Source organism: Thamnophis sirtalis, unplaced genomic scaffold (genome assembly GCF_051295495.1).
Source record: "Thamnophis sirtalis isolate CommonGarterSnake01/CBP01778 unplaced genomic scaffold, rThaSir2_p1.2 scaffold_6, whole genome shotgun sequence".
Taxonomy (NCBI): domain Eukaryota; kingdom Metazoa; phylum Chordata; class Lepidosauria; order Squamata; family Natricidae; genus Thamnophis; species Thamnophis sirtalis.
Window position 1 is genome coordinate 77119666 of NW_028261386.1, and position 18074 is coordinate 77137739.

Genomic DNA, 18074 nt, shown 5'->3' on the forward strand with positions numbered 1-18074 from the left:
TGGGGATTCCCTAAGACCCTTTTACAAGACCTTTCAGGTGGTCTGCAAAGTCAAATAATTAAATAAATAATTTAAAATTCAGTGACGTGTGGTGAGCTTTACGGCTGGTGAGGCAGCAATTTTTTTAGACTTGTGGACTTCAACTTCCAGAATTCCACAGCCAGGCATGCTCAGTTCCGATTTAAAGCAACAGCATTTTTTCCCCTTGCAAAATAAATTTTGCCATTCTTTTTCTTCTCCCTCCCCCCCTTCCTCCCTCCCCCCTCTCTCAAACAGACACATGCGCACAGAGAAGTTGGATCCCTCTCTCACTCACTCTCAAACAAACACAAACACAGAAGTTAGATTGGATATATTTTCCAATGGCTTGAAAGCAGCTCCTCTGCCATACCCCCCCTCCCATTCCCCTGCTGCCTTCCGAGCCTTTGATTGCAGGCAAAGGGTGTCTCGTTTTGTTTTCCTCGGCTGTGCTTTGGGCTCTTTTTCAGCGGCAGCTTTGCCTGCTCCAGCTCCAGGGTAGACAGAAGAGGTCAGGAAGCGAAAGGCTCGCCCTTAGGAAGGTTGAGCCGTGCCAAGCCCCGAAGCGCGTTGCGCTCTTCGGCTGGCTAGCTTGCTTGTCCAGCAGGGTGGGGGGAGAAGGAGAGGAGCGGGACTCGGCTGGGTAGTAGAGAAAGCTGTGCCTTGCCTTGAGGCTCAGATTTTGCGAGCCGGGGCCTCAGGGAGCCCCCGCCACCAGGAGGGCTAGCGGCGTGCTGCTTGGAGCAAGGGAAAGCCGGTGCCTTGCACCCCAAGCGCGATTGGCTGCGTGGTGACCTTTCCCGCCCTTTGATGTCCCCCACCAGGACTGATCGGATGGGCTGAACGGGACCTCCGCCGGCGACCACCTCCCCCAGCTCTCATCCCTCAACCAGGCGATGGCATACTCCTCGGCTCCCCCTCTGTGCCACACACCGGCCTCAAACTTCCAGCCTCCTTACTTCCCACCCCCCACGCCTCCCAGCCCGGGTCAGAGCTGCTCCGAGCCCCCCCCCCAGCTCAGAAATGGAGAGGGGGATTGAGGCTGTGAATAGGATCCCTTCTCCTCCTTTCTGCTGCTGCCTGCCAAATAATTCTTCCTCACTGAGCATGTCTGGCTGCTGTGGGGAAGACTGCTCCTATGAGATCCTCAGCCGGAGGACTAAATTTGAGGAGAGCCAGCAGGCTCACTTGGGCACTCCGTGCGGAGGCTGTTACCATTGAGGTGCTCCTTCTGCGCCCTCCGAAATAACCCACCCAATGTAAGCGTGCCTTCCTCATGGCTCCTCTTGACCAACAAACGATTTCTTTTTCCACAGTCGCTCAACTGCAAGGCATGATTTGCTGCTCCCAGATCAGGAGGAGGGAGAATCATGTGCCTCCTTTGCATATGGAATTTTTTGCCTTTTAACCCTTGCTTAACTCTTAAAAGGCGAAAAATTCCTTATGCAAAGGAGACCCATAGTTCTTTCGCCTCCCCCTACAGTTAACACTAAGCAGACTCAAAGTCACTGTGACTTGGAGTCTGGCAGCAACTACCTTGGCCTTTTTAATTATTTTAAAAATTCTTTCCTTTTCCTCATGGGACTGGTGAGGCTCTGCCTCCCCTGCCTCCAGTGACTGCACGTCCCTGTTAAAATTCTCAGGCTTAATTTTTAACACAGTAAATATAGATAGATCTAACATAAATAAACCAAAACTCTCTGGACTCCTCAATCATTTTTAAGAATGCAAAGGGGTCTAGAGACCAAATTGTTTGCCTGTAGACTATCCTTGGGAACTACAATACTCTCTTTGCTTATTCCAGACCCAAGTAAACTAGTGGGACTACCCAGAATATTGTATTTCTTTTAGGGAACTTTTTTGTTTCCATAAATTTCTAGTTAAAAAAAATAACTTTAAATTATGTTTACATTTTATCTTTCCTTCATGTAAAAAAATATAGATTTTGTTTCCCTCTTATGGTCTAATTCCTAATGCGGGATATGGGAAAAGACTGAATCCTTTAGCACATTGGTATGCTCTATGACCACAAAGTGGTTTTAAAGATATAAATTAAACTTTTTAATTTTTATCTCTGAAATACATCTGTTTCACCGTCCAAAGTTGGGTCGGAAGCCAAGGCAGCTCCTGAAAAGTGGCAGAAGAATTATAAAGATGCTATCAAGAATTATAATGACACACTTTTGATTGTGAGGATGCTTATGACAAGATTATTATCTTTGCAACACGTACCATAAAGCAAGCAAATCTGCAAAAGTCTTTATTACATGTTGTTCAAATGATTTGAAACTATAATTATCCCCTTTATAATGAATACTGCTCCCTAAACCCAGGAACAATATAAAAATATTTTCAAGGCACCAATAAACAAGAATTTTAAAAATGAAAGAAGCTTAATTAATTCATACCATATATATCATGCAGAACCATAGAATCTTCCTCTTCTGCTGAGAATATCCAGCAAGTTACTTGATCAATCACTTCTTTCAACTTGTCTTTATCAAAACTACAGTAAGCAGAGTAAGACAATTGAATGACACTATTGTCCAACCCAACCTTTCCAGTACCTTCAGGTTCTCAGAAAATTAACACTATTTCTCAATAATAAATCTCTAAAAAGACCTAGCTTTTCAAGAAAATGCCTTCCAAAGGACAAAGCAAATAATAACTTAGATGCTCAATGATTTTTGTATCATCCCAAAAGTTTCATATCTGTCTCTGTCGATGTATTTGGCAGCAAACATATCTCATTCTCCTGCCTCCCATTTTCCCCACAGAAGCCTTTAGTGGTCGGATTGAATCAGTGGTGGGATTCAAAAAAATTTACTACTGGCTTTGTGGGCATGGCTTGGTGGGTGTGGCCTGGCTTGGTCGGTGTGGTTTGGTGGGCAGAGGAGGGACACTGTAAAATCTGCATTCTCTCCCCACTCCAGGGGAAGGTTGCTAAATTCCCATCAGCTGGGACTCGGGAGGCAGAGAATAGATGGGTGTGAGGTCAGTCAGAGGTGGTATTTACCGGTTCTCTGAACTACTCAAAATTTCTGCCACCGGTTCTCCAGAACCGCATTTCCTCCCCACTCCAGGGGAAGGTTGCTAAATTTCCATCAGCTGGGATTCGGGAGGCAGAGAATAGATGGGTGCGAGGCAGGTCAGAGGTGGTATTTACCAGTTCTCCAAACTACTCAAAATTTCTTTTACCGGTTCTCCCAAACTGGTCAGAATCTGTTGAATACCACCTCTGGATAGAATGGTGAGTAAATACAAATACAACACGATGCCTTTACAATGCTTCACAATTTTTATTAGTAGTTCAATTACTTTTCTTGATGTAAACAATTAAAAAACATGTTATGCATCTGTAATGAATAAGACTGAATCCATCCCTAGACAAATTGTAACAAAAAGGAGAAGGACAGAGCAGGTAGCCTATAGATAGAAGTGGGAAATATATGAATAGTAAGCTGCTTAATGCAGAATAAAATATATACTGACGATGAGAAAGAACAGATGCTGTGAATTTGAAGTTAAATAAAGGATAGTAGCTCACAAGACTAGAAAAGCAAAATGGCTACAGAGATGTGAGAAGGAGCACAGATAAATATTCAGGAAGAATGGCGGACAGTTAGAGAAAGACTGCAAGGAGAGTGTCTGAAATTAAGACTATTAGGGAATTGCTTTTTAATTTATCCTAAGGCCTACCAATAAACCTATCAAAGAATCTGAATATCATACAATATTAACAAAACTTTTTTAACAAAGGATTTCTGTATGTTTAGAGGCCTTTTGTTATGTTAATTATCCACAAAGTTTTAAAGACTTTAAATGACAACTGAAGTCTCACTTAGACGATTTCTGAATTTCAGTTCTTATAGAGTGCCATTGGTTGACAGCCATTGTTCTAAGAACAGGATCCTGTCACTCCAGTTACTTAAGTGCATAAAGAAACACAGGTGAAAAAAACCCCACATTAGTATAGAAACAATAGTGTGGAAGAGGGTTACCTTTGGACCATCCAATTACCAGATAACAGATGCTGAAGCTTCTTCTCTTGTGTTTCATTCATATAAGGAATTCCATCTTTAAGAAACTAAAGACAAATAGATAATGCTACATAGTATAGAATTCAGGCATCAAGATCATTTTCTCCTGACTTAAGATAAAATCATCTACAGTACTGGAGTAAGTAAAAAAAAAAAGTAAAGGTTCTCTCAGCTTGGCTTCTAATAATGACATGGACATATTCATATATTAAACCATAAGGTATTCGTTACAAATTCAAGATTAAAACAAAAAACAAAACATTGAAATATTTATCAACCACTTCTACTCTGGTGATAAGGACAATTCATCCTATCTTCAAGTAATCTGATAAACTCTAAAACGTTGCAAGCTGTTGACAAAAAGGATGGAGTAACCATTTACTCCTATAGCTCACAATGGCATAAAATTGAATATATATAACGCTGGTCTAAATTATTCTACTGAGATAGAATGATTGAGAATTAGTATGATTAGAAACCTTAAAATCTCTTACTTTTCATAGTAACCTTTTCATCCCACACTCTACATTCACTATAGTCTTTTGGGGGAAAATGTCGATGAAGATTCTCAGTCATCCAGGTAGTTTCTGGAAGTTAAGTCATGGCAAATGGACTTTTCTTTTTTAGTTTGAAATGTTTCATTGCTTATCCAAATAGCTTCATCAGTTTGAAGAAGAAGCCACTTGGATAAGCAGTGACACATTTCAAACCAAAAAAAAAAAAAAAGTTCAGTTGCCACAACTCAACTTCCAGAACTGGCGAGTTAACAAACCTACTGAGGAGTCTTGATCAAATATCAGATCTTCTCCCTCCTGAGACAGGAGCCCTGTTCTGACCTCAGAGAAAGAATGAAGCAATTCACGGGGCCCTGGGATATTGACAGTGATAAAAATTAACTCTCTATATCATTCAACTGGAAATTAAATATTGAAAATATATTTCATTATACTGAATTTCAACAGCATTTGAAAGGCAAAGTCCAAATCTAGTTTCTTCCTTACTTAAATTCTTTCTACTCCATTAAATAACATAAAATATACCTTATTATAGTCAAAGTCATAATGAGACAGGAATTGAATACTAGATGTTTGGCAGGAGAATTCGGAATCCATTTGGCCAAATGTGGCAGGGAATAGGAAGAAGTTGTATGAATGTGCGATATACCTATAAAAATTAACAAAAATAATTAAGGTTAGCTAACTGGCAGGGAAGACCCAAAAATTATCATCAGGTAAATATAATTGACAATAAAACAATTTACTTACTCATTTGACACCCCCTTGTAAAATATGGACAAACCTAAAAGAAAAAAAATGCAATTCATTACACAGCAATATGCTGACTACAGGGTCTCCTTTGGGTTTTTTTTCAACTTCTGTGTTAACTAACATCTTCAGGGATGCATTGTGGATCAATTTCCTTTGTTACAGCAATAGCAATAGCACTTGTATACCGCTTCATAGTGCTTTTTACAGCCTTCTGTAAGAGGTTTACAGAGTCAGCATATTGCTCCCAACAATTTTACCGACCTTGGAAGGATGGAAGGCTGAGTCAACCTTGAACCTGGTGAGTTTTGAACTGCTGAACTGCAGCTAGCAGTCAGATGAAGTAGCCTGCAGTACTACACTCTAACCACTGTGCCACCTCGGCTCTATCATTAGATATGTCCTATTTGGGAGGTAATGTGTTGAGTCTTATGTGTAAGAGACTTGTGAATCAACATCTTGGGTAAATGTGGGGGTAGTCTATCATGAGCCTTCACAGGGATCCCTCATTCACTACAGTCTAATACTGTATGTAGCAAAATCCACCCACCCCAGTTCCTTAATAGATATATCTCAAAATACATTTGGGAAAGAGGAGAGCATGTATTCTTTTAAGATAAAAACAATTTTTTGGGGGGGGAGAAATTAATATGACCTAGATACTATTCAGATACTATTTCTAACTTTTGATTGCCACTTTTTAAACTATCTTTTAGAAACTAGAAGACCTCACCAAGTTGATTCACTGTAAACCGCTGAACACTCAGTCTGCCTTTCCGATACCACTCATCAGGTAAATCAAAGAGACTGGGGAAAAGAAAGATATGAAGGATTTCCATGTTGTTCATCATGTTTCTAATTTCTATGGGGACACCACTAGAAATATATTTATTTCAACATGCTTACCTAGGCTGACTGTCAGAATGCAAACCTGTGAATTCCAAATCAAGGCCTGCAAAAGACAGAACATGTCCCTTCCACTATTATTAAAGGATGGATACAAAGCTTTATTTAATTCGTATATCACAATCTTACATATGTAGGATTCATAATAATTCATATTGAATATATTAATGAGTTATGTATTAATATAAAATATGTATGTAGTAGTAACATGCTCCTAAATTTTAAAATAAGGATTGAGATTTCTTTATGATCTATTGTACTAGAATAGAAGAGAATAGGATAACAGAGTTGGAAGGGACCTTGGAGGTCTTCTAGTCCAACCCCCTTAGGCAGGAAACCCTACACCACTTCAGACAAATGGATATCCAGTGTTGGAGCATTTACAACATCTGGAGGTAAGTTGTTCCACTGATTAATTGTTCAAACTGCCAGGAAATTTTTCCTTAGTTCTAAGTTGCCTCTCTCCTTGATGAGTTTCTACCCATGGCTTCTTGTACTGCTCTCAGGTGCTTCGAGAATAGCTTGACTCCCTCTTCTTTGTGGCAGCCCCTGAGATATTGGAACACTGCTATCATGTCACTCCTAGTCCTTCTTTCCATTAAACTAGACATATCCAGTTCCAGCAATCATTCTTTATATGTTTTAGTCTCGTCCCCTAATCATCTTTGTTGCTCTTCTCTGCACTCTTTCTGGAGTCTCAATATCTTTTTTACATTGTGGGGACCAAAACTTGCAGTATTCCAAGTGTGGCCTTTCCAAGGCATTATAAAGTAGCATTAACACTTCACGTGATCTTGATTCTATCTGTTTATGCAGCTTAAAACTGTTTTGGCTTTTTTGGCAGCTGCTGCACAGTGTTGGCTCATATCTAATGGTTGTCCACTAGGACTCAAAGATCCCACTCATAGTTACTACTATTGAACAAGGTACCACATATACTGTATCTGTGTGTTTTGTTTTTCTTGCCTAAATGTAGAATCTTACTTTTTTCACCATTGAATTTGAGTTTGAATTTCAAAATGCTTACAGCTGCAATCCTAAAGTTTTTGAGATAGTAAGATTATTTTAGCTTCCCCCATTTCAATAATTTTCTCATTACCCTGTGAGTATAAAATCTAAGTAAAGTTGAAAGAGGTTCTAAAAGAAAGTGAAAAGCCAAGAGTATCCATAGCAGCCTTCTAATTTGTTCCAAATTATGAAATAGATCTGATTTTTACAAACTTGAGATGTAAACATTTGATTGTTCAATAAAGTGGTTTCAGTTATATTTTAATGCACCACACAGATTTTTGTCCATCATTAACAGTATCTTCTCACCTTATCATATTCTACTAATGCATTTATTACACTCTTCAATGTGCTTTATATTTTTTTATCAGTTGGAGCAAAATTCTTGTCTTTATCAATTTTAAACATTAGCAACATTTCTACTATAAACTATAAGATTCAGATATGGAATACCATAAAGGAGGAAGGATACCAGATTCAAGCTCGTCAAATAATCACACTATAGAAAAATATGACTAAAGGATTTATTTTACTGGGGAATAGGAACTGCAGATTTTACAAATATGGAGCAATACATTTGCCCTGGCAAATAACTTATTTTTAAATCACAAAACAAGGTATTTTTGCTCCTCTTGCACAAAGTATCACTGTACTCACTTAGCATAACCCTGGAAGAGTTCTTAGAATTAAATACTTAAAGGTCTGTTAAGGAAACACTGTACTGATCTTGCTACAACTCTCAAAATCCCATGTTGGCTAGGATGGAAATAAAAGAGCTATGCAATTTCTTGAGAATTACAAATTACTTCCAAAATCAGAAGGCATAATCTATATAGCAACATATGGATACCTATTTTCATAAAATTTGCCTACGGCTCTCCTTATATCCTTCTTACAACAACTCTGTAAAGTTGAGATCATGATTGTGATAGATCACTAAACCATGGTTTGCTCCATCAGCTATTTAACCAGCCATAGTTGTATGAATTACATAACCATGGTGTATCAATTACACTGGATGGGTGAGTGTTTTGTGGTCTATTTATTTTCTATATATCATCTTTTGGCTCCCTAACCCAGTCGGTGAGTCATCCAAAGGGCCAAATGGGAATCAAATCAATGATCCAGTCCCCCATCTACAGTAAGCAGATCCTGGTAAGCCCCTGAAGTAGATCCAACGATTTCCTTGGGATCAATAACATTCTCCATTTAAGCTTTCTCCGTTTAAGATATATCCCAAAGTTTAAGGAGGAACGCGCCAGCCGAGACCAAAGTTTGCACGCATAAATGAGGGTGGAGGTGTGTGAACCACAGAACTCTTTCGTAGTTAGCTTATTAAAAAAGATGGGGAAGATTTCGCCCTCCATATCACACCCCTGCCTCACCAACGAAGTCGCAGCCCAGGACAAGCTCCTCTAACCGAGGCAACATTTCTGGAAACTGCGCGGCCCCCACATCCATCCCGCCCCGGCTGCTTTCTCTCCGCGGCGCCCGCCAACTCCTGCCTTTGCGGTTCGGTGAACTTCCCGCTTCTCCTCGGAGGCTGAAAGGGGCGGGACTAGCCTCATTTGCTACTCCGCCCTCCCTCCGCATTTAAAGACTCTTCTCCTAAGCACCCGCGTTCCCCGATCGCTGGAAACGATGGTCCGAATCAGGTCATTGGTCCTTTTCGTTGTCCGTCTGGGAAAGCAACCCTAATGGGGAAGGATTACAACGCCTAGGCTCGGTCAATGGTATAAGGGTCTGAGGAACGACTTAAACAAACGTTTATTGGCTAAAATTCAGATTGGCTATTTAGAAATTAACCCACTTGTATAAATCGATAAAGGTTGTTTTTGCCTTGGAAGTAGCATTTAAGTATGGATTAAGACTAAGGTTAACATTGATTGAATTTCTATGCCACATGACTCTCAGCGACTCTGGACCGTTAATATATATTTGTATACAGGTAGTCCCAAACTTACAACAGTTCACTTAGTGACCATTTGAAGTTACAACGGCACTGAAAAAAGTGAGTTATAGCTATTTTTCACAATTACAACCTTTGCATGATCATATGATCAAAATTCAGATACCTGGCAACTGTTTCATACTTCTGCCCATTACAGTGTCTTGGGGTCATGTGATCCTCTTTTGCGACCACTTGACAAGCAAAGTCAATAGGGAAGCCAGATTCAAAAATCAGATTGAACAACTTGCCTCCCGAAGTTGTGAATGCTCCAACACTGGAAGTTTTTAAGAAGTTATTGGATAACCATTTGTCTGAAGTGGTGTAGGGTTTCCTGCCTAAACAGGGTTGGACTAGAAGACCTCCAAGGTCCCTTCCAACTGTTATTCTGTTTCTGTTTCACTATTTCTGTTACTAATTTAACAACCGCAAGGATTCACTTAACTGGTGCAAGGAAAGTCATAAAACGGGGCAAAGCTCACAACACACTTCTCACTTAGCAACATAAATTGTGGGCTCAATTGCAGTCGTAAGTCAAGGACTACCTGTGTTCTTGCAGGGTTTTTTCTCCTTTTGTGCTCATAATAGGTATGGATTTAAATGGTACTGTAAGATCAATTATGGGCTGCTTAATTACCTTACTGAAAATAAAAACTGCACTGCCTTAATATATCTTGCTGAATATAGTGTCCACGCAGTCATTGAAAATGAGGTAGTCATATGTATTTTGTTTTCTCTAAGCAAAGGTGCTTTTTCAGGAATCAACTGGACTTTCCTGCTTTTTCTCTGAAGACATTTTGCTTCTCATCCAAGAAGCTTCTTCAGCTCCGACAGGATAGTGGGGAATGGAAGGATTTATACTCCTTGCAGACAGCTGGTCATTTGCTTCCTTTTAGAGCAGGGGTGTTGAAACTCGCACTCTGTGGGCTAGATGTGGCCATGCCCATCCGTTTTAGCAAAGGGGGGGAGTTGCAATATGTCATGTGACAATGTTGTGAATTTGACATCCCTGTTTAAGAGGGTCCTTGAAGCACTTGGAAGTTTATCTGTGTCCTCGGGGTCAAAAGTCCTCTACAGACTTTTCTTTAACCAATTTCTCTAGTTGCATCAATGGTCAAGAAGGCCTCTTAAATGGTATCTTCTGAGTAGAACAGAAAGCCATAGTAATAATGATGACCAATCTAGGCAAATAGTTGAGATTTTTTTTTCTCCTAAAGAGCAAGATAAGAGTAGTTTGATATGGTGGTCTAATGCAAATAAAATCTCTATTCTTTATGCTAAGTATCTCTTATCCTTTGTTTTATAAGGGAAATATTTGTTCAAAAAGAGACAAATGAAGATACTGCAAAGCAGGCCCATTGATAGTCCTAATCAAATTTCTGTTACAGAGATGAAACCTATTATACTTCCAGACTCAGCTGAAAATGTGCCAAACTCTGCTAGAATTTAATTAATCCCACATGGCTCAAGATCCAGAATGAATATTGGAATATCAACTTCCAGCATTTCCCATTAAGTAAATCATAATATATTAATCACTTTTGTTGACTAACAAAAGTTTAAACACTGTCAAAAGAAATCTGATATATGCATATTTGAAACAAAATGATTGTTTCTACCATTAAAAGAAATCACACATCACAGTCAAGTGGTTTATTTTAAAAAGCAAAAGGAAATAAAAGAGCCTTTTGTTACTGCAGGTGAGTGCACACCAGACCTACCAATTATTTTTAAAGAGAAATAATATTGGCTGGTTTTTTAATTTATTTTTTAAAAAGAGATATAGATACATTGACTAGGGAACCACCTGTAGCAGGTTATTGTTTTATGCTGTTGTAATATTTTATGAAAACAGTTAATAAGAAAGCAAACAAAAAACTGTCATCAGCATTTGCACATCTGTTGGATTTTTATTTAATATAAAAAGATAGGTATTAAGAGCAGCGTGTGATCAAATGTTTTCCAAGGATAGAATTGCAGGCTTCTAAGACTGTACTTCCTTTGGCAGCTTCTTATTACCATATTTATCATAAATTCTTTCAAGTTCTTTCAGTTCAACACCACCTTCCGTCACAGCCTGTTTGAAACGTTTCAGCTATTTGCATTTAAAAAGAAAGACACAACTATTAATTTTGTCAGTTCCATTAGTACTTTCAGCATACACAGTGAATTACAGTTCTTTCAATTCCTTTCTCTCCCCAAACAATGCAATTCTCATGTTAAGAGTATATGCCAACTCTGCACTAAGCCTTCATTGATATTTACACATTTTTAATGCTTTGGTCATAAAGCCATGCTATAAGTAAACTGTACAATATTGTGGTCAAGAATATAAAATGTAGGATACTGTACTTTTCAGAGTATAAGATGCTCCAAAGTATAAGACGCACCTAGCTTTTGGGGAGGGAAAAAAAATCTGCATTCCAGCAATTTACCTCCTTACAGAAAACAACAAAAGTCTATTTCAATTTAGCCTGATTAGCACAAATAAATCTGCCTCTGCCTCTCAGCAATTTACCTCCTTGCAGCAAACAGCCAGGTTCAGTTTCAGTTTAGCCTAATTAGCACAAGAAAAAAAAAATCTGCCTTTGCTTTCCAGCAATTTACCTCCTTGCAGCAAACAGCCTGTTTCAGTTTTAATTTAGCCTGATTAGCACAAGCAGCTGATTGTTGGTTGGATCTGCCTCCCAAGGATCAGCCGTTTCAAGCTACAGGGATTGCCATAGCCTATTGCCGCCTCTGCGCCCCCGTTTTCGGCCTCCGCATCTCATTTTGAGCTTCTGCACACACTCCATTTTCCACCCGTTCCGGGCGGCAGGGATCGGAATGGGCGGAAAATGGGATGTGCGTGGAGGCGGGAATAGGCAATGGCAATTCCTGCAGCCTGAAACAGCTGATGGTCAGGCCGATACCGACAATCAACTGCTTGTGCTAATCAGGCTGTGCTGAAGCTGAAACTGAAACAGGCTGCTGCAAGGAATAAAATTGCTGGGAGGCAGAGGCCGGCAGGTGGGGGCCGGCAGGTATTCTGTGTATAAGACGCACCAAAATTTTCACCCTCTTTTTTGGGGGGGGGAATGCATCTTACACTCTGAAAAATACGGTAAGTAGCAACCAAAGTAAGAAAAACAAAATCAACTTGCCCCTTCGCCGTGTTTTTCCCATGGAATTATAACCTTGTCATCCACAAAGTTGATTCCAGCTTCGAGACAACGTTGTGCTAATACACGCCCCACATTCTCACAGGCTGCCACACCAGTTGTTTTATAAAGATGCTTCTTAATAGCCCACTCGCGAGTGGAAGCAGAGACTACAATATGACCGCTGCAATGTTCAATGTAGCCTTCCACATGTTTTTGGGTTTTTTCAAATCGTAACCTGGATTGTTAAATATGAAAAACAAAATGTTACTGTTTTCTTTTATTATCAGAGGAATACATTTGCGATAACAAAAATTCCTATAGTTCTGTACTTGTAAATTTTATGTCTCATATTTGAAATTCTACATATCTCAGATTATTTGTATACTAACTTCTTTCTCTCTCCCTTTTCAAACATTAATTATAAACAGGAAAAGTTTGTAATAGGAGGTGAACAATGTTATCCTGAGTGAAAGGTTTGTCTGTGAGAAAATACAATCTGCATAATCCCCATACTTGAATTTTCTCAATGATGGCCCCCATTCTGTGGAACAGCCTGCCTCTGGATACCTGGACCACAATCCCTCTGTTGGGCTTTCATAGGGTAAAACATATATGGCTTTTCCACATAACATTTGAGGAATTTGAATACTAATGTATCCCTTGCTGATAGCATATCAAATGTTTATTTCTGTAATACTTGCTCATTTTGCTTTATTGATTTTAATTCTATGTATTGATGGATGTAAGCTACTTAAAACGTTTAGCATCTAAGTGGCACAAAAGCCTTTACAAATGAATTAACATGCACACATGCTACACTGATGAAAACAGAATTATTCCTCCGGAAAGTATAGGATCATTCCCCGCTAAGTATAGGATTTCCTGCGGAAACTTCTGTGATGGTAGATCCTCAAGTGAGCTCTAAGTCTCTTTGCTCTTGTAGATCCCACCCCCCAACAACAAACCTTTATTTTTAAACTCCATTTTTAGTGCAATAATCTTTCCCCTAAACCAGCGGTCACCAACTGGTGGTCCCCGAGAAAATGTTGGTGGTCCACAGAAAAATTATTTGCATTTTTATATTGCACTAATATATATATATTTAAAAAAAATCATATTAGTGATCCATGGGATTTAAAATTATGGATTTAGTGGTCCCTGAGATCCAAAAGGTTGGTGACCCCTGCTCTAAACTATATTTTCCAACCATAGATATCCCATTAGCTCATCTACAAAGAGGGCATAATCAGAAAGAGAACTCAAAAGAAATATTCAAGAAAATACCTGTAAATATAACTTTGAAACATTGTGGCTGAAATAACATATGGACTATTACAGGCTGTATGTTCTGTCTCCTGACAGAAATCTCAAGAACCAACAAATTGACTTTAAACAAACTATGTACAGTCTTGAATTTTGTCTACAAATGTACACTATAATGAAACAGGAATACAGGTAGTCCTCAACTTACAAGTTTGTTTAATGACTATAGCAGTAATAGCAGTAGACTTATATACCGCTTCATAGGGCTTTCAGCCCTCTCTAAGCGGTTTACAGAGAGTCAGCATATTGCCCCCAACAATCTGGGTCCTCATTTTACCCACCTCGGAAGGATGGAAGGCTGAGTCAACCCTGAACCGGTGAGATTTGAACCGCTGAACTGCTGATCTAGCAGTAGCCTGCAGTGCTGCATTTAACCACTGTGCCTCCTTGGCTCCTATTCAGAGTTACAATGGCACTGAAAAAAGTGACATGCCTATTTTTCATACGTATGACCATTGCAGCATCCCCATGGTCATGTGATCTAAATTTGAAAGCTTGGCAACTGGTGCTTATTTATGACTGTTGTAGTGTGCCAGAGTTATGCAATCGCCTTTTGCGACCTTCTGGCAAGCAAAGTCAACGAGGAAGCCAGATTCACTTAACAACTGTGTTACCAACATAACTGCTGCAACGTTTCACTTAACAAATATGGCAAGAATTCAGTATATTGGCTTCCTATGTGAATTGCTCTATAACTTGCTATATTCACACAAGGCATTGCCGTCAATAGGCAGAAAAGATTAGGGAACTGTGTAAACTGATAGAGGAACAGAATACAATAGCTCTTCAGATAGTCATTCGTGCTCTGGTCATTTCATGGCTTGACTACTGCAATATGCTCTATATGGGGGTGTCCTTGAAGACCATTTAGAAGCTTCAACTAATGGAATGCAGTAACACAAACAATGGTGAGCATATCTCAGCATGCCCATATAATAACTCTGCTTCATCAGCTGTGTTGGGGGCCAGTTTGCTTCCAGGTGCTATCCAAGTGCAATTTGTTACCTATAAAGCCCTACATAGCATAGGACCTGGTTATTTGAAGGTTCATCTGTCTCCCATAACATCTAGACAGCTTATTCGATCTGGCATGGTTTGCATGCTCCAATTCCTTCAATTAAACAATGCCATCCATTAGTACTCTGGAAGTGCACTTTCTTTGTCACAGCACCTTTACCCTGAGATTACCTCTGAGATTGGAATGTTCCCCATCCTGCTGGTGTTTCCAAGGGACCAGGCTCTTTATCGCAGTCTTTGGTAATCTCCTTTTATCCTAGGCTGTTTACTTTTGGTTTTGTTTCCAGCTTGTTTGTTATTCTGCCGTCTCTACTCTTTTCTCATTTTTGTTGTTTTTATTGTCATCCTCTTCATGTTTTAAATCAATTGTAAACCATCCAGGATCACTGGGCATTGGGCCCAATATAAATGTAGATAATAATAATGAAAAGGGATCTATAACTAGTAGTCAAAAAATCTCAAGTATCAATATTGGGAATTTGGAATCAATCAAAAAGCAAACTGGAATTGCTGCAGATTCATATGAACAGTAAGATAGAAAAGATCGAGAGGCTGACAACATCACTATCACTGACCACATATTTGCCCTCTGCAGAATAGAATAAATATTTGATAAAAAGTATTCTTCAAAATTAAGTTAAGTTCTATATTATTGAACATAGGCCATTTTGCATTTTTCTAATTTACCTGTACCAATAATCCCGTTTTGGCCATGAGGTTTTCCAACCTAGATCCTTTCTTGCTATAGCCAATCTTTCCAAATTAAGTGGGTTCCTATTTGTGAACTCAGGAGCAACAATCTCATTTTCTCTTGTATCCACTTCATCAGGAAGAGATATGGGATTGGGAACAGAAGAATTAAATTTAACTCCTACAAGAAAATAAAGAAAAACAAATGTATGCTTAAAGGTCTTAGAAAACAACTAAGAATACAAAAAAGATCATCAGTATAATGTATAAATGAAAATGTACTAGAGTTATCAGCTGATTGTGAAATGGGAATAAGGAAAACAGGTAAAAATGCTTGATATTGCTAATTTAAGCAAGCTGAATCTCATTAAAGTAATAATATATTTTGTATTTCCATTTATTTAAAAAATACCTGGCACATCATTATTTCTAATCTGTGGTTTAGACAGGTTGCAGAGATGCCCTTTAAATGTTTATTTAACTGCAAAATGTTTATTTCGAGATTGGCTATAGAGTATAATCCCCATCACCTACAGCAAAACAAATCCGTATTCCTTAATTCTCCCCGAAGTGCAAGTATCATAATTTTAATCAGTATTTTGCCTGCAATTCAAGTTAAAACCATCTGGAGAGTAAGCAGCTAAGGATGGCCGTCTGTCAAAATATTTTGAAAATCGCAGTCTTCTTATGCAGACTTCCAAAAGGGAAGGTTTATTCAACCTCAAAGAAACCCAAACATTACTGTATCAAAAAGACCCATGCAAAAAAGAGTTAGAAAAGAGAAAACTCTCGCGGGCTTAACCGTTCAGTCTCCTTCCGCATCTTTCTGAATGTCATATTAAAGACACCGATGGCTCTCCATCAAAAATCTGAATCTCGACGACTCCCTTACCGTGGTCTGGTTCCCCGAATGTCCTGGCCGCCCTATTCAGCGTCGGAGCCAACCTCCGGAACGCCATCACGCCTAAGAAAACTAACAGGAAGGGACCTAGCCGGACCTACAAGAAGCTGGGGGGCGCCACCTTTTCCTCTGTTGAGCTAACGTGTTTTTCCCATGGTCTCTTTCCGTTCTCCTAAAAACAAAGAGAGAGAAAGAAATTGAAAGCCTGATTGGTCAACCTCATATTAATCCCTTCATTTCCTCCAGAATTGTTGTATAAGCCAATGACATGCGGATGAACGTGTCTATAGATTTGTAACTGTAGAGCAACGTTTTTCAAATTTGGTGATTTTTAAGATACGAGGACTTTAATTCTTAGAATTGCTCAGCCGGCATGTTTGAAAAACATTGCTATAGAGGAATGGAAAAAATTCTGTTTTTTAAATCGGTAACTTTTCCATTCCTCTATAACAATGTTTTACTATCCTATTGCCTCTGTTCTGTGCACCAAAATCCCTTGCCTTAGGAAATCAATGGAGATATCTTTTAAAATGTTCTTTTCTAATTAGTGTCTCAGTCACCTAGGTCATGGTTGTCTCATGTCTACTTTTTCAAGAGGCAACTGGAGTTTCTGGTTTTTCTTTGAAGACATTTCAGAGCTGAAGAAGCTTCTTGGATGAGAAGAGAAACATCCAGTTACTGGATTTTCTTTGAAGACCTTTCGCTTCTCATCCAAGAAGCTTCCTCAGATCTAAAACATCTTCAAAGAAAAAACAAGAAAGTCCAGGTGCCTCTTGAAAAAAAGAACTTTGGATTTGTAATTAATGCTTTTGTTTTATGCAAGTGGTAGTTTAAAGAAATATTTTTAAAATCAATATATTCTCACGAACATAACTAGATTTATGGATGCTATTCAACAGCAAGTTTTATAGGTATATAGAAGCTTCTTAAAAGAAGTAAAATTAAGTGAGAACAAGACAGCTCTTGCATCAAAATGTGGATAAATTTGTTAGTATCAAGTCTATTAGCTATATCTTGTCCTGCCTTCAGGTACAATGGAGATGATCCAATGTAATAATAACCTCTTGCAGAATATGTATGTTTTATTGGCCCAAATTCTCCCTGCTGGCTTTCTGCCTAAGGCAGGACCACAACTCATTGCTTTTTAAGCCTGATGCCTTAAACTACTAAACAGACCTGGTTTTCAATAATCATAATGAAGATGTAAAGCATTTAAATGTTTCAATTTCACCTCCCTTAATCTGCAATATTGAGGGACTGATTCTGCTGAGACATAGTGAGCATTACTTTTTCCCCCTCAATCTTAAGAAAGCCATCAAGTGTTCTCTTAATTGGGCAGAAATGCTGAGTCAGAAAAGGCTGGCTCTGTGGTCCTGGTGAGTGAGACCACCTGTATAGGAGGGTAGAGACATAGTCTATATGATCTTGCAAGTTCTCCAAGAATAACTGTGTCAGCTGAAATTAAAGGTAAAGGTTCCCCTCACACATGTGTGCTAGTCGTTCCCAACTCTAGGGGGCGGTGCTCATCTCTGTTTCAAAGCCAAAGAGCCAGCGCTGTCCTAAGATATCTCTGTGGTCATGTGGCTGACATGACTAAATGCCGAAGGTGCAGGGAATACTGTTACCTCCCCACCAAAGTGGTCCCTATTTTTCTATTTGCATTTTTATATGCTTTCGAAGCTGAGACAAGTAACCGGAGCTTACTCTGTTACTTGACGCTAGGGATTTGAAGGGTTGTGGTGGCTCAGTGGCTAAGATACTGAGCTTGTCGATCAGAAAGGTCAGCAGTTCTGCAGTTTGAATCCCTAGCACCCC

The 18074-nt window shown here is 39.2% G+C and overlaps 2 protein-coding genes across 2 annotated transcripts in view; both read right to left on the reverse strand.

The window, feature by feature from the left end:
- The window catches only part of PNLDC1 (PARN like ribonuclease domain containing exonuclease 1), a 39541-nt gene extending 30711 nt beyond the window's left edge, over positions 1-8830 (reverse strand). Inside the window, exons 1-7 of the mRNA XM_087718225.1 lie at positions 8623-8830; positions 6230-6275; positions 6057-6130; positions 5324-5357; positions 5099-5222; positions 4020-4105; positions 2427-2524 (exon numbers count right to left, since the gene is read on the reverse strand). Of these exons, the coding sequence (XP_087574351.1) occupies positions 2427-2524; positions 4020-4105; positions 5099-5222; positions 5324-5357; positions 6057-6130; positions 6230-6275; positions 8623-8830 (670 nt within the window). The remainder of the gene's footprint in view (positions 1-2426; positions 2525-4019; positions 4106-5098; positions 5223-5323; positions 5358-6056; positions 6131-6229; positions 6276-8622) is intronic.
- A 2241-nt stretch (positions 8831-11071) lies between these two features.
- On the reverse strand, positions 11072-16416 carry MRPL18 (mitochondrial ribosomal protein L18). The gene is made up of 4 exons (XM_014051907.2): positions 16251-16416; positions 15356-15539; positions 12329-12563; positions 11072-11280 (listed from the first exon to the last, which is right to left on the reverse strand). Exons 1-4 carry the CDS (start codon positions 16315-16317, stop codon positions 11170-11172), a joined length of 597 nt encoding a protein of 198 aa, XP_013907382.1. The 5' UTR covers positions 16318-16416; the 3' UTR covers positions 11072-11169.
- Between the last annotated feature and the right edge of the window lie 1658 nt (positions 16417-18074).

Excerpts from the sequence above, each read along its gene's own strand:
- MRPL18 (XM_014051907.2), bottom strand. The coding sequence starts at position 16,317 with ATGGCGTTCCGGAGGTTGGCTCCGACGCTGAATAGGGCGGCCAGGACA. Across the intron at positions 15,540-16,250 it reads ATTCGGGGAACCAGACCACG|GAGTTAAATTTAATTCTTCT; the intron begins GTAAGGGAGTCG and ends ATTTTCTTGTAG. Across the intron at positions 12,564-15,355 it reads AAACGGGATTATTGGTACAG|GTTACGATTTGAAAAAACCC; the intron begins GTAAATTAGAAA and ends TTAACAATCCAG.